General features: G+C 42.4%; 1 protein-coding gene across 3 annotated transcripts in view; it reads right to left on the bottom strand.

The window, feature by feature from the left end:
* The window catches only part of GLRB (glycine receptor beta), a 51706-nt gene extending 41544 nt beyond the window's left edge, over positions 1-10162 (bottom strand). The window contains exons 1-2 of one of the 3 annotated variants that reach the window (XM_071556147.1): positions 10075-10162; positions 8488-8641 (exon numbers count right to left, since the gene is read on the bottom strand). In XM_071556147.1, coding sequence (XP_071412248.1) covers positions 8488-8609 — 122 coding nt within the window. In that variant the 5' untranslated portion in view covers positions 8610-8641; positions 10075-10162. Of the gene's footprint in view, positions 1-8487; positions 8642-9955 lie in introns of all 3 variants that reach the window. The other 2 variants (XM_071556148.1, XM_071556146.1) reach the window with 2 other exon arrangements.
* Positions 10163-16419: the final 6257 nt, after the last annotated feature.

Raw genomic sequence — 16419 nt, 5'->3', positions numbered from 1 at the left:
TTTATTTCTGCTATGCATTGTACAAAGAAGTTCATTAAAGAGTGAAGACAATAATCTGAACCATGCAGGATAACATGGACACATAAATGAAATACAGATGCTCATAAAATGCAATGAGGAAAAGAGGAAAAAGTCTGAGAAATTAAATGAGTGAGCAACAAACAGCAAAAGAAAGTCAAATACAGCTGAAATGTTTGTCTCTTCAAGTAAGAGGAATAAATCAATAGCTTTGTGAGATCTCAATTGCACTGTAGAAGTGTATTAATACAAATATCTGCTCAAGCTAATTATTTGAAAGCCATACACAAATTGGGCAAAGGAGATTTACTGCACTGGGAAGTCAGTGATTGGAAGAAGGGTGGCAGCACAGCCTTCTGGTAAAGAGTGCCACAATCACATCTTGAGTTCTTGGGTTGTGTTTTGAACTTATAGAAGTGTATTAGTGTATTTATCCTTGTTTATCTAAAAACCAAGTGAAATACAATAGCACTGGCTGTTTTGAGTTAGGAGAAGGCACACTGGGATTCAGTAATTGCTACTTTTAAAGGTCACTTTGAATGAAGTGGTTGAAATAGCTACTGGGAAAAAAAGCTCTGCTGAGTATCAGCCATATTTTCACTGTGGTCTTTTATAGAATGCTGTCATTGGACTACCATCACTCAACAGCACATATGCAATGAAATCACAACAACAACTGGATTTCCTTCTTAGAGCCTTGCTGACGAAAATGTCCAAATTTCACCTGCAAATCAATACCTCATATGTGCTCCTTGTGACGAGTTAAGAAGTTACAAAACTTTCAGAGTGACAGATGAGCAGAACAACTTAATGAAACAGTGAATGGGATGTGTTAGGTGCTTTGATAAAGAGACTGAGACTATTAAGGTAGGATATTTACCTAAAACCACAACCACCCCTGCTTAATTGGCCACTCTGGAATGAATTAGTGATATAAGGCACATCTGTAGACTACATAAGAGAAAAAGGATTGAAGCTGAGGTCCACTTTGCCAGAAGCAGCATTAGTTCAATGTCCTGAAGGCTGTTTGAGTCCCATATAACAACACTGACACCAACTGAGAAGTTATTTACCAGTTTTTCTAATTCAGTCTACAATTTTCCCACTTCTAAAAAGCTGATAACTTAGATTTCTACCAGTTGCAGCATGCAATGTAATTTTAATGCATTTATTTCAGCTTGTGTTGAATGTATGAGGAGCTGATGGAAAGCATTAAGAAATGGTAATGTAGCATTCTTCACAGTAACTGATGAGTCCTAAGCAAGTTATGGTGAATACTGAAAGATAAGGCAACAGAAGTCTCACAGTTGCTACAAAGGTAATTTAAAAGCAAGTAATTATAAAGCTAAAAATTGCCTTAAAATCATAATTAAGTAACAATAAAAAAATCCAACCACCCAACACACAAAATACACAAACCCAAAGTATAACTTTTCTTTTTTCTGAATAAAAAAAGAAAATCAAACAGTATTCTTGTACACTCAAAATTATTCTCAGTTCCACAAACAGTGGCCTCAGAAGCCAGAAAGAAAGCAAAGTATGGTTAGTCTTTTGGCATAAGATCTCTGTGTAATATGACTGGCACCTCTCTGGTCTTTGGGAGGTTATTTCTGGTACCACTGACAAATAAAAGAATTACTTTAAATACTGTATTTCACAGGATATGCAGTATGGTGTCCATCTCCTCTTTCACTGCAGCTCTACACGTTGTATCATTGCCTTTGAAGAACATGATCAATATTTTCCTTTGATGGCAACAGATAATTAATTTTGTAATTTACTAATCAAAATAAAGAAGTTTAGATAAGCAGACATGTGTGACAAAATGAAGCATATATTACAGTTGGTCTGGAATTTATATAGCTCCTTACATTTGTGTTGGGCAAATGTGTCAGAAGACATTATATCTGTATAGGTCATCATGACATTTAATCTCTCAGAGCTCACTGAAGTTACAAGAGTCCTTAGCACATGCAGTACTACACCAGGATGACTGGAGAAAAGAATATAAACAATATTCCATACAAAGTGGGAAGGAAAACCTTTGCATAGATCTAGACTACTGTCTGACAAATAGAAGTATGTATTCCAACTCACATACTTCAGTTATCTGCAGCAGAATTTCCTATATGATACCAAAACAACAGATTTTGGTGCAGTTTATTTATGCTACATAATAGAAACTGACATTTTAATCATATAACATGGATGAATATATCTGAAAAACATAAAAATAAGTGTAGGGAAACATAATACCTATTATCTCACTGTATATTTTAAGTACAATTTCCATGACATAAACTATCAGTGTTCTGATTTGCAGGTATTTGATTTTCTGAGTGCAATAACTCAAAGCACAAAACCAGGTTAATACAAATCAATGCACACTATCCAATTCTGGGAGATCTCACTGATTTCTAGTATGTCAAATAGCTACAATTACAAACTGTGCTGGGTCACATGTCTATTACTAGGTAGATTAATTACAATTCCTCCAATGAAAAGTGGTATCATTAATTACATTAAAACTATGGAACTCTGAGTCACCATTTATGTGTCTTCACAAATCCAGTTGACAGCTAAACACCTAAAATTAGATATGCAGATCCAGTACCTAAATTTGGAGGTAATACAGTGTGGTGAACAAAGGAAAAGATTCCTTCAGGGCAAATTTATGATCTATGAGTTGTGGTGGTGAAATAACTCATCTTTCATCCTATGCTGAAGATAGACCAAAGACCATAGTCTCCTAATAGGGACATGTAGGCGACCTTCCTGCAGTTAGGTGGTGTGAATAGCTCAGTTACTGTTACTACTTCAGTCCTTGTCTATCAGAAACCTCTTAAGTCAAGCTTTGGTTTCACATTCAACATTGCCAGGGTTGGCCACCTTAAGGAGGCAATCTGAAGTGCCTTACTATTCACTGCACTTGAGGAAAGCAAGCTGATTCACCTGCCTGCCATAGAGAAGACAGCCTCCAAACCAAGAGAACCAGGCTAGTACAGTATTTCACTCAGCCTGAACTAGTACTGCTCACAGCAATGTTTCTGTTTCTTAAAATTAGCTTGTTTGCTCCTACTTTAGGCACCTCTGCATCTTGCCAAAGCCACCACCTCCAACCCTTGCACATAATGGGCATCCTGTTGTGTCCTGACATAGCACACAGACATGAAACATGATCAACATCCAAATCTTTAAGCAATACTACAGAAATTTTTCAAAATTATTTCTCCATTGCAGTTTCTTGACCCAGTCTTTTTTTCTCAAATGTGGAGATAATAGATGTATCTTAATAAAGTCTATCCACCTGCATGGTGGTATGAGTGACAGTAATAAGAGGAACATATAAACTGAGATACATTTTAAATAATTTTCTCTAGAACAGGATTTAGACCTATAGTTTTCACTGGGCTTAGGTTTATGTGGTGCAATTTAACCTACAGATCCAAGTTTGTTCTCAGTCTGAGACTGTATACAAAAAAAAGAAGTCTGTTATTTTCTGTGCAATTGTAGTGTCTCATCAGTACGGTGTTCAGATTGGAGTAAACACTGCTCACTGAGAGGGAAAATTACTGAATGAGAACCAGTCTACCACACTTAATTACTGTTTTACAAGAGCTTAGGTTTTGTTTATATAGCTTTATCTTTTACTCCCCAGCACATTTATCCTCTCTGAAAACAAATCCCCAAACCTCCTGGAATGTGGCCCTATCTGTCTGGGATCATGGCTTTCCATGAGAGTTATATGATAGAGAATAATTAAACCATTGACCAACTGCTGTTACTATGGGGCAAAAGAATTTTTAAAGGAACTCGACATGGGCACTACAAGGTACTTATTATCACCATGACTGTCAGATGTAACTTTCTCGGCAACCGAATTCGGCATTTCTTTCAACATCATTCCACCTTCTCCCATAACCTGTATCAACCCTTCCATCGTACCTACAAATGAAAATGTTCACAGACTATTAACAATGGATTCTACTTGATGAGAATAAAGACAGACATGATTCCACTTTCCCACCATTTACATTTTGGAGATGATCACTTAAGACAGACAGAGAGGCCCTGTATACCCAAACACTTGATTAAAAGAAAAAAATCTAGTTCATGGAAGAGTGGAGAGGACCCAAGGTGCAAGACACACTTTGAGATTCTACTTTAGTTTTATAGGAAGAGCATGTCAGAAGCTGAAAAATAACAAAGAGAAATCTCAGGACAGGCTTTTATACACACTCAACACATCAAAGGCTTTTTTTCCCTAGTTCCACTGTCTTTTGTTGTTGTTTTTTAAAAGAAGCTGTTTATTGAACCTTCACATCTGTGACCTTTCTAAGCTTCTGCCCTGGCAGATGGCACAAGCCTTGTTTTCTGGAGGGCTTAGAGGGCCATTTCACAGTTTCTGAAGTAGCTGATATGCTTTACTAAATACACGCCAAAATATGACTTGCAATCCTGGGTAAAAAAAATGTCTCTACAGATATTATATAGTATTTAGTTAATCGTCTGCATGGATATAAATCTCCATGTGGACAAATGCATAAAGGTGAAGAGGGATGCTGTTTTAAAAGCATAGTCTTGACATCCAGACAAAAGAATGAGATTTAGTGACTGAGGTTATGCTCTCAGCATGGCCATAGAATTAAGGACACTGAGGGATCTTCAGATACGAACCCCGTGCAAGTGAACAGCTGAGTCACAATAAAACTATAATTACAGAGATAGCTGTGATGATGACTGTAGTCATGACTGGTTTTATTAGCTGCTATTTAACACTCTTATTTCTTTATGCCTTCTATAACACTGTAATAGCCAAACTTTCCTTTCTTTATAATTTCATTTGTCTGGAGATCTCCAAGTAGTCTTGAGTAGAGACCTACTAAGAATTGTGGTGATAACAACAGCAGCTCAAACATTATAAAGAAACTGAAGTATTTATCACAGTGTGAAAAAAGAAAAACATTTTTCAGCAGTGCCCTTAGAAAAAGCCACAGCTAACTGTCCAACATGTTTAACAGAAACAGGTATTATGAGGAATTATGAAGAAGTTAATAAGAAGTAAATAACAAAGGTAATACAGGTATGGGTAGTGTATGATTAGAAAAGAGATCAAGTGACTACATCCATCTGTAGTTGTATCAAAATCATCTGTATTCTGTATATGGAATTTCAAAATACACTTTGTAAACAGAAGAATGTAATCCATAAAATTATTTCTTTTTCTTGAAAAGGTGGGCCTGATGTTTTGGGGTTTTTTTTAAGATTTTCTATGGAAACAAAAAGCAAAAGTTTTGTTATACTACAGCTTTATATTTTATTGCACTATGCATCTGTGGAAGCTGATTTCTCAGACTTATGCTGTAAAACTCTCTATTACAGCATTTTAGGCTAAATATGTCAACTTCTTTCTTAGTCAACACAGATTCAGGAATCAGACATAAGTATAATTACTCTGTTTCATGTATAAAGCCTGAGGTAAGAAAGAAAATGATCTAAACATAAGATGTGAAATCTTACATCTGTTCTGAGGAAGCATTAAATCAAAGTAAGAACCAAGTGATTAAGTGTCAGCTTCAAGAAACCCTTCAATAAAAAAGCTGGGAAAAATATTTTCAGAAATATAGGAAAATAAGATGGCAAATCAAGCTATTGTCACACAATGCACTGAGAAGGAGAGCATCATGAATAATTACAAGTATTTGCTTTAAGATACATAATACAATTGTCCTAATTTAAGGAGTCAAATATCTGTTTATGAGAAAATAATAAACTTTTTATGGGATTTCTAATCAGCTTGTTCTCAGCTTATCCTAATAGTTAACTTCATGCTAGAGGGGCACATTTGGTGAAAGCCTTGTATTCTGGAGAGCCATAAAAGGAAAAATGCAAGTATTCTTAGCTTTCATAAAAACAAATTCCTGCTAAAGTCCCAAACCAGTCTTATAGCTATTCATTTGTTAACATCAAATTAAGGAACTCAGGTAGCAACATCAGACTTAGAATAAATCTTTCCTGGATAGTTATTTACATAGGTTTGAATTTCTTTATATAATTTGCAAGAAAAAAACTGCTCCTTATAGAAATAGTTGTGCAGTTCTTTTGTTCTCTTGAGGAGGTAAATTTTAGCTTTTCACATGTTGTATGGAAATAAAAAACACTAATGTTTACAATTAAGGTTTACATTTTATTGCACCAGTAATGAATGAAATTAAATGTGGATTAAGATTTTAACTTATAAATGTATGTTTTCATCAGCAATTTGTACTATTCAATGTTATAAAGTATGCAAAATCCTATTTCTTGTCTTTAAAACAGATACAAAGCATTCTTCTGCAACAGTTCTTTTATGCTTTACTAGGAAATTGTTCTTTCAGACCCTTACTTGGCTAGTTTTACTCAACCCGTACAGTGTCACTTAATTCCCACTCAACAGCATCATGTTCTGGCTTCTTTCTGAAGAAAGAGTCTTTACTTTTTTCACACAGGAAATAATTATGACAAGGAGGCAGCCTTTTATATAATACAGAGTGTCACCAAGTCAAGAAGTTTCATGAAAGATCATTTAAAAAATGCTGATGATTGAAAGTTTGCCAACAGCAGTCTAAGTTAAGAGAGCATTAGGTATTTCCTTTGCAAGACAGAACTTCCATTGTTCATTCACGAGAGGTGTTCTAGATGCCAGCCACAGAAATAGCAGTCCTGCAACCCAGCTAATTACAAGTGGTTGTCTCTCAAGCTGTGCACTTCAGCCAGATAAGATATAGACAACTTGTTCATTATTCGGGAAATTGAACAAGACTTATTACTACAGCAATTCTAGCTAGAAACACTGCACACTTGGTACATCAGACAAATACTGGATCCCACTAGTATTTTTACAGTAAGCTTCAACTGCATGGAAGGTAAAAGTATCGCTTTAAAAATTATAGCATTTACTCAAAGTTTTTTCAAGAATATTGGCGACAAATGACATCATGTTTAATGGGTACCAAGAAACAGAGCTTAAAAAAAAACAAACAAAAAAATCCACTGACTTAAAAAGATAAAATAACATAAATGTTTTGAATTCTACCAAGAACAAATCGAGAACAGGGGGAAATGCTCGCTGCTTAAATGAGACCATGGAAGATCTGGATTCAGTTTCCAGCTGTGTAATTCACTTTCCAAGGGCTTCAGTGCTGATGCCTGTCCTCGGAACTATGGCATTTCTCTCCTTGCTATAAACTCTCACAGTAGTTCAGACCAAAAACCTCACTCAGAACTCAACCATTCAAAGGCAAAAGATGGGTAGGGGTCATTTCTGATGAGTCATCACATTTGCGGTTTGTATCTTGAGGTATTAAAATCCAAGGAAAAATCTCATTTTTTAGGTTTGATGTCAAAAGAAGGAAAACATGAAACATATGTAGAAACTTTCTAAAAGTTTTGGGTTACAAATGAACATCACTGTCAATATTTAAAAATAGTGGGAACTTTAAAAAGTATTATTTGAACAATGCTTTTGTTTGGTTATTCCACCTTTTGTTGTTTTTTTTTCCCTCTAGAAAAGGTTGATTAATAGCCAGTTTAATAGTCCATACCTCTTCTTTTATGGTCTAAGAAAAAACATGCTTTAAGTTTATCTAAACAATTTTATTATTTCAGGCATAGTGCTTTTCTACACTTACTGGCAACTTATCATAGTCCTTTGATCTTTTCGTCAGGAATTTTACAACATAACACTAAAAGATGAGCAAGACTGGCCAAGATAATGACAAAGCCAGCACATACAAATAAAACTACTGCATTATTCTATGGATCTAAAACGTGGTAGGCATTATAAAGAGAGAGTATTTCTAACATCAAGTAATCACAGGTTTCCAGAACATATTCTGTATTCAGCTGGGCAATCACAGATTTCAATTTCTGTATTTTACAGGGAGATCATTACGTAAGGGCACACTTTATAGCAACAATCAATCCATCTCCACAGAAGTTTCAGAACTATAAATCATGGATGGAAGGTGCTGAGCACCTCAGTTCTATTCAACATGAAATAATAATATGTGTAGGACAAGCCTTGTCTTATAACTAGCTAACCAGAAACTGAATTTCAGAATGAGCGTTTTGCATCTTCCTTGCTTTCCTCAATACACCTGCAACATGATACTACACAGCACAGCACTACAGGACTACATTACTTTGTCCCCAGAAACAGCAAGACACTGGGCTGGAATCTACCACAAGGAAAGAAACAATTTACTGTGGCTTAGATTTTTCCTGTCATTAAAACTGAGGACCTGCTGCAGAAGAAACACATTTACAGAATGTATGATGCTGGTCAAACCTTCTCCCTTCCATTCCCACTTCAGACCCCATTCTTTCATTGGAAAGCATCATCTTCTACTTAATTGCCATGCAAATTCCGCTGTTAAAACAGGGCAGGATCACCATCATACAAAAGCATAAAAGAAACCAGGAACATACGATGGACATAGATATTGCTTCTTTTTCCCTTTTCCTTTCTTTGAAGACTTCTCTTTGGAATAGACTTCTTCAACCCATAAGGAGAATGAGATGAAAAATACAACTGCTAGTAAGAACTTCATCTTGATGATTAAGGTTCAGAGAAACCTTCAGTCTGTGACAAAAGAAGGGAAATGGGTTCATGTTAGTAGAGGTAGATATGGCAAAAGGGAACACATAACTAAAAAAGGTGAACAACTGGGGTTTAGGGGTAGGTTTTTTTGTTCTTAATTGCCTTGGGAAACAGAGTGTTGAGGTGTATCTCTGATATGTAAGTGACTTAGGCAGTTTTCTGAGAGACAAGTAGCTCCCCAAAGTTGAGACTGACAGTAAGGAACATATTCAAATGCAACTTTGCTTCAGTGTGCTTAAGAAAAGAAATGTGATGCCCTTCAACGGCTGTTTAACCCAGAATACTCAGAAACTTGGAAACAGGATTCCTCACCAGAAATGTCACATATCAATTGCATTAAACACAATGTCAGACAGTCATCTAGCAAGAAGAATTGCTAGAACTGCAAACCCTCTATGACCTTGCACATAATTTCAATAATCATAGCAATCGTTTCAGTGCCAGTTATGAAAAAGGATTACAAAGATAATTTTATAGACAGAATTTAAACACAACTATTTTGCATGAAGCATTCTCGCTGCAGAGCCAGCACTGAAAGGGCCTTGCAAAGATGACTAAACACAACCTGCAATACTGTGCTTTATTGCATTGTGCTCAGTTTAATATTTTAACTTCTCAGGGGCAAAAGCACATACCCCAAAGGCCAGGAGCTGAGTTTGTGTTCAGAGACAGCTCTGCCTGATCCTGGTCACTGTGCCACAACACCCCAGACATTTTCCATTTGTTTGGCATTGCACAGATAATTCCCAGGCATTTCCTTGAGCCAACGTAAATCTCGCAGATGCCTCAGAACCTGCTGCATTTTTCACTTCTATTTACTAAGAAATTTTTCGCCATTCTTTTTAAGGGCCAGTGCCTCTCTCTCCCTCCCTCCACCTCCGGGAGGCACCGGGATGCTCCAGCTCCCCCTTCCCCGGGAGCCGCAGCATTTTCCCGCGCCCCCGGTCCGGCGGGAAAGGTCGCGGAGCTGCCCCTGCCCCACCTGCCCCTCACCCGCCTCTTCGTCTCCACGGCCCGGCCCGAGGTCTCCCATCCATCGGACTCGGCACCGGGAAGGGATCCCGCTCCGCGGTGACGAGCGCTGCCGGCACCGCACCGGGGGCAGCGGGAGGAGGAGGCGAGCGGGCTCCGCACGGCCCCGCCGCCGCGGGCGCTGGCCGAGGTGCTGACGGGGGCTCGGAGGAGCCGCCCGGCCGAACGGGGCCCTCGGGCCGCATCCCCGACCCACGCCCGGGTCCCGCCCGCACACGCGGCCCCGCCGCCGCCACGGCCGCGCCGCCCGCACCCCGCGCTCACCGCGGACGCTCCGACCTCCCCGCGCTCAGCGCCGGCGGCGGGCCAGGAGCGGGCGCCGGGCCATGCCGGGGCCCGGCCGGGCGACAGCGCGGCTGCTCGGGCGGCCAGCGAGCCCCTACCTCCGGCGGCGCCTCCGCGGCCACTGAGCATGTGCGGAGCGCGCTCCCCAGTGAGCATGTCCCGGCCCCCGCCCGCGCCGGGCACTGCGGCCCCCGCGCCCGACCGCACCTCCCGCCAGTGCAGGCGGCGCCCCGGGAGATGCGGGAGGCGTGGAGAGGAAGCATCCTCCCCTCTCTGGCGGGGGGAGAATGCGTTCGATGGTGTGTTGTCGAGATACCTCATATAGTTGGCAGGAACATGAGAATATTAGAGGAGGGGGGCTAAGCAGGCTGGGAGGAAGATGCAATACCATCTTGCATAGATCAGTGGAACGATGGATCAATGGGCTGAGACCAATTGTGTAAGGCTCAAGAAGGCCAAGTGCGGGGTCACAGCAACCCATTGCAGCGCTACAGGCTGGGGACAGAGTGGCTGGAAAACTGCCCTGTGGAAAAGGACCTGGGAGTGCTGGTGGACAGCGGCTGAACGTGAGCCAGCAGTGTGCCCAGGTGGCCAAAAAGGTCACTGACATCCTGGCCTGTATCAGCAACAGTGTGACCAGCAGGACCAGGACCGTGGTTATCCCCCTGTACTCAGCACTGCTGAGAGGGGCCACACCTCGAGTACTGCATCCAATTTTGGGTCCCTTACAAGAAGAAAGACATTGAGGTGCTGGAGCAGGTCCAGAGAAAGTCAACGAAACTGGTGAGGGATCTGGAGCACAAGTCTTATGAAGAGTGGCTGAGGGAAGTGGGGTTGTTTAACCTGGAGAAAAGGAGACTCAGGAGATACATTATCACTCTTTACAACTACCTGAAAAGAAGTTGTAGCAAAGTGAGGGTTGGGCTTTTCATCCAGCTCCCCCTTACCAGGCCCAGCAAAGGGGTAGGAGTCAGCTCAGGACACCCAGGTGGGCAGATGAAACCTGCCAGCCCACCTTCCACTCCCCACCACCTCATCTTGGCAACAGGTGCACCAAGCAGATCCAAGCTGCCAAAGGGACACAGCATAGAAGCAGCTCCGTGTGGCAAGGACCATCTCCTTCAGTCTTTTATTGTCCCACAAGCAGCCAGAGAGATGATCAGAGCTTTGCTGATGTCTTCCATTTCAGACATGGCCATAGACGTGCAATTCATCTCTCTGGCCTCTGGATGCAGGTGGCAGTAGAACATGGCTGAGTTGCCACATACTCCAACTTGGCATGTCCCAGGGTTTGCCCCTGTGAGAACCTGCACCCAACAGACACTGAAGGCTCCCCAAAAAAGGACAAGATGTTGTCCCACCAGCATGTGGCAAGAACTGCCTGGTTTAAGAGTGATTTAAAAATTTCAGGATGGTTGAACTTTGGACATTTGTATGCACACAACAGCACCTCTCCATTACTTCAGGCATTTTCCCACTAGAAGCTTGCCCTCCCTCCCCACTTGCCCTGGCTTTCTCAGACACGTCTTACCCTGAGATGTAGTCATGGTGACTCAGGCCAATGACCAATGGCTTTCAGGGAGGTGAGAGGAAAGACCAACAAGTGCATTCACCACAGAGGCAGATGAGGGGAGTGCTGCTGGCTGCATCCCTGGGGAGCCAGCCCTGATATTGAACCACTCAGATTACACAACCAGGGTTCCTGGGAAGAGGAGCAATGGGTGCTCCTAATAGCAGTACCTCCCGCCTGCTCTTGGAGAGGAACAAAATGAAGTTGACCCTACTGCAGGGCTAACAGACTGCCTAAAAGCAGTGTGGCAGAATCAAGTGGTTGTCCCTACCTTGCAAGGTGGATCAACACCTCCTATCCCCTCTGTGATGTTTTTGGCCCTGGGCATCTCTCACAGCTCCGTCTTGTTCCCAGCACCATGTTGGCCATCTCACAGCACCTACCTTCGAGCTGAGGCTGGGTACTCGCTGCCAGCCATGCTTCCCCTGGTCCAGCAGCCTGTCCCTTGTCACTGCCTTGCTGTGCTTCCCCACTGCTGGCCCTTGCTTTTGGTTCCAAGATGACAGTGAGCAGCACTTTGCCAAGCTGGGGAAAGCATTTTCACATGGCCATGTTTAACTGCCCATGGACCCTGTGGCATACCTTCACCAACACCCTGTCCCAAAAGCCCCCATCACCCTCCCCAGTGCAGGCTTGTCAAGACAGGCTTGCACAAATTCTCCAGACCACAGACTGTTCTCCACTGTTACTCTTTCATGGGGCACTAATGACACTGCAAACCAGAATCTGAGCATAAGCAAAGACTATAATGCCCTGGGATTGCAAGTGGAAAATGTTGATGTCCAAGTTATCTTTTCTTCCATTTTGTCAATTAGAGGAAAGGTAACAGCCAGAAATAGATATCTAATGGAAAACAACATCTGGCTTCATGGCTTGTGCTGTTGTGAGGCTTTTGGTTTTTACAATGGGACATTCTTTAATGACTATAGCCTAGGGGAACAGCCATGGCTTCTTCTCTCCTTGGTCCCCTCCTTGTTGTGCTCCTGTACAAGTGGGTCTGACTACTTGATCGTGCATTGTTTCTTCCCCCTAGTGCTCCTGCCTGACCTGGCCATGGGTCATATCAGCCCCAAACTCTAGAAGTGGTCTTTCTTCCCCCCTCATTCTTTCCCCCCACACTCCCAAGCTGTCACAGTGCAATGTGTAGAAGCAGCTGGTTTTGAGTTGTTTCAAATGAACTTCCTGCCCACAGATGTCAAGCTGAGCAGGGAGAATGAACCCCAGCTGTCTGGGGACAAGGACAGCAAGTACCAGGAAGACCAGAACAGGTACTCTGCCTATTTTTTTTTTCGGCTGCCGAGTATGGGAGGATTAGATTTTGTGGTGGATTCCTAAAAGGCTGCTGTAGGTGCTGCGCTATGATAGGGAGCGCACCCACAGCCTGGGAGGTCACTGTGTCCACACTAGTGTGTCCATAAGTCCCAATACAGCTGAACTCATAGGCAAGGTCTCCATTTTCTAGGTACAAACCCACCAAATAAAATAGCAGGAGCATGAAAGTCTCAGCAAGTGCCACAGGTCATTCTGTCCTTTGGAAGTGGTTCCTCTTAAAAAAAAATTTCCCTAAGGGACAGTTAAGGCTCTATGCCACACTTGCCAGTAACTTTCCCCTCTTTGACTTTGTTCAAAGACAGTTTCTTGGACCTGGTAAGAGCTTTGCAAAAGCATTTTTCTATTGCATCTTCTTTGAAACAATGCATGTCCTAACACTGGGTGCTGGAGTAAGACAGGGACCACTGTGGGCAGCACCCCCCTGGATTCCAGCCAGCTCCCCAGCCTCTGCCAGCCCACAGCACCCAGTGACTCACACCCTCCCCTTCATCTCAGTTTTGCTGTCCTGTTCCACTGTGTTGGGGCTGGACACCACCTCCAGTTCATAATTTACCTGCAATTTGGGGACTACCTAGAGGACAGAAGCATTGCTTTGTCAGCTTCCCTGTGCCTGCCACAACACCAGGCACAAAAGGAGAATGATAGCTCCTTCCTGGTTCCACTTTCAGCTGGGATGGCTGTTCCCAGTGTTTCACCCTTCACAGCCTCCATCTGCTCAACCAGGCAGCTTGCAGTCAAGCAACATGCCTGGGCCAGCTCTGCCCAGGGACAGAACACACACAGAGTACCAAAACGCGACAAGCCCTCACACCGGCACCCAGTTTCATGTCCATTCCTCACCCACACACCTGGAGAGGGGACCACGGCATCAGGAAAGCAGACAGCAATGGAGAAGGTTGAAGCTTAAATTCAGAAATATTTTTCATCAGGAAGCATCAACTTTTTCCTCCAGCTATGCTAGGCCTGTCTGGGGCTTGCCCCCATGTACTGGGATCTGCAGGGGAAGCTGGCATGTCCCAGAAGATGCAGTTCCCTGCCCAGCTGACAGGGAAGATTCTGGGATCTTTTCTGAGGTGATGAGTACTGCAAAGCCATAAAAAACCCCTCAATCCACAACATTCCATGTGAGCTTCAGCAAAGGAGTTACTCCTCCAACAGTCAATCACAGCACATGCTGGGCTGCACACTTGGTTGTTTTCTAATACCAAGAAGCCATATATTTTTTAAAAGTATTTATTGCAGCCAAAACTAGAACAGTTGCTATTTCAACTCAACCTGATCAAGTTCCACAGGCTGTTCATCCTGAGCTAGGCACTCTCATGAAGAAGAGGGAATAAAGATCAGGTCACAGCCAACCTTCCATAGACTTGTTAGCTGGCAGGTGAATGCACGGACAAAATAAATTTAAAGAAGAAACAGGAGATGGGGTAGTTATTTTCTATACTCCTTGAGCAAAAGAGTTTCAGTCAAGTGTTTTCCACTTTTGACAAGAATCAAAGTCAGATATTTTGTCTGGAGACCCTCCACTTGACTCAGCAGGTGCACCGGCTCCTATCCTGACTTGTTTTGAGCCTGATCTGCCTCTACCAACTACCCTGTCTTGGCTGCCCCTGCCCTGCCATGAGCCCCCTCCTTTGACAGACAGACATGATGACAATATGAAGCAGGTCCTGGAGCCTCCACCCCACCTAAGGGCATTGTTAAGGACAATGCTCTCCCCTCCCAGCCCACAGAATGGTTTTCAGCAACTTGGAAAGCTTGACCCACAGGGTGCTCATCCCTCTGCTTTTCCCTTCCAGGTTCCACTGCCTTCATGCATATGGGTTTTTTCTTAATTGCTGCCTGCATTTCCTTATAATTCCTTTTACTCCCCAAAATTCACTTCCGGGGAAACAGAGTTGCTTCCACTTATCTCCACAAACATTTATTTTCACCTTTCAGTTGCTCTCCCCTGCCTTGCTGATTTTTCTTACTTGCCTTTTAAGCAGACCTCTACCCAAACCTGCCTAATATCACCCCTCATGACCCAGCTCTTTCACTCTTGCATCAGTTCTAAAGTTAATGTCCTCCCAACACTCTCATCTTAGAGCACCTGCTATGGACTCCGGAAAACCAGTGCGGGGGCAAATCCAAGCCGGAAGGACAAGGGGTGTCAGTAGAGAGGGAGGGAGAAGGCTTGCTTTGGGCAGTGGGGTCCATCTCGAGGCCAGGGGCAGGCATTGGCAAGTGCTTCCTGATGCAGCTGTGGTAATAAACACCTAAGGATAGATGAATATTTTTGGTAATTCAACAGGACAATGCAGTGAAGGTTCTGTGGGAAAAGGTCTCTGCTTCCACCTCCCACCCTATAAAATCTTTCCAAGGTCACAGACTACTGCTTTCCTACCTGGCAGCACTTTCTTGGCAGGCCAACAGGGACAGAAGAATCACTCCACTCCCTCACTCCACACTTGGCAGAGGAAGCCAGAGCTGACATGCATGCAGGAGTCTGGAGGACAGCCCACACACCATTCAGATGTCCTATTGCAGTGCCAACCAACCTGGACATGTCCAAATGGGAAGAGCCAGAGAGAAAAGCCTCATATGAAAGCCTCATACCGTCAAGCCAGTTGATTATGAGTAATGATCCAGCTTCTGCTGATTGGTTTTGGTTGTGGTTTCTATTTCAGAGATCCCATTGCAGAGAAGTAATTAAGATAGAAGTTTTACTAGTAAATGAATGTGTAAGGGCAGACCCATGTCTGTCTCAATATTCATTGTACTTCAGAGTGCAGAGGTAGACTTAGCTGTCTTTCCTCTGCTTGCAATTGCTGCTGTGTCCACTGTTAGAAATATCTAACCATGTTAATTTCTGTAATCCAGCAATAATTCCCATGAAGTGCTGATCTTAGGCAATATCCTGATCCCTAGAAAACTATTGTATAAATCAAATGCAAAATATAACAAGACCTTTCCTAGTGATCAGCCCAGGGACATTAATTCTTTCTTTAGTTTGCAGTAGTAGAACGTGGATATCTGAAGGCCCAGCTCTGCTGTCCAATCACACAAAAGATAATTTGCAGCTGTATAAGATAGAATTCCTTTGGGTTTATTGCTCTTTTTATTTTATTTTATTAAAGTAATGAGATTTGCGTAGTGACACTCCATATGTGTGCATATTTCAAACAGCTTGTTGCAAACTTTTGATGTTTTTTTAAGTGATTGCTGCCACATTTAAAGTAAAATATAAAAATAAAAATGTAAAAATGTTCATATACGAAAAGGCAGAGAAGCCAGAGATATTATTCCTGTGTGTTCTGTAAAAACACTTGTCTAGGAAGACAGTTTGAACTAATGTTCCTGCAGAAGGAAGAAAAGTGACAAAGAAAGCAGACTGGCCTGAGTGGTTACTAGACATCAGAAGAACCACCTGGGAGAAAGTGATTGCAAATTCTTTAGACACAAACATATTTAATTCATAAAGCATCTGCTTTACTAATGGAGGAATTATGACTAAAAACAGAACCTCTAATGTCAAATAACTGACAAAATTTTATTAAAG

Source organism: Pithys albifrons, chromosome 5 (genome assembly GCF_047495875.1).
Source record: "Pithys albifrons albifrons isolate INPA30051 chromosome 5, PitAlb_v1, whole genome shotgun sequence".
NCBI lineage: Eukaryota > Metazoa > Chordata > Aves > Passeriformes > Thamnophilidae > Pithys > Pithys albifrons.
The sequence above is the reverse complement of the archived record's forward strand: the minus strand, read 5'-3'. Positions and strand labels throughout refer to the sequence as shown.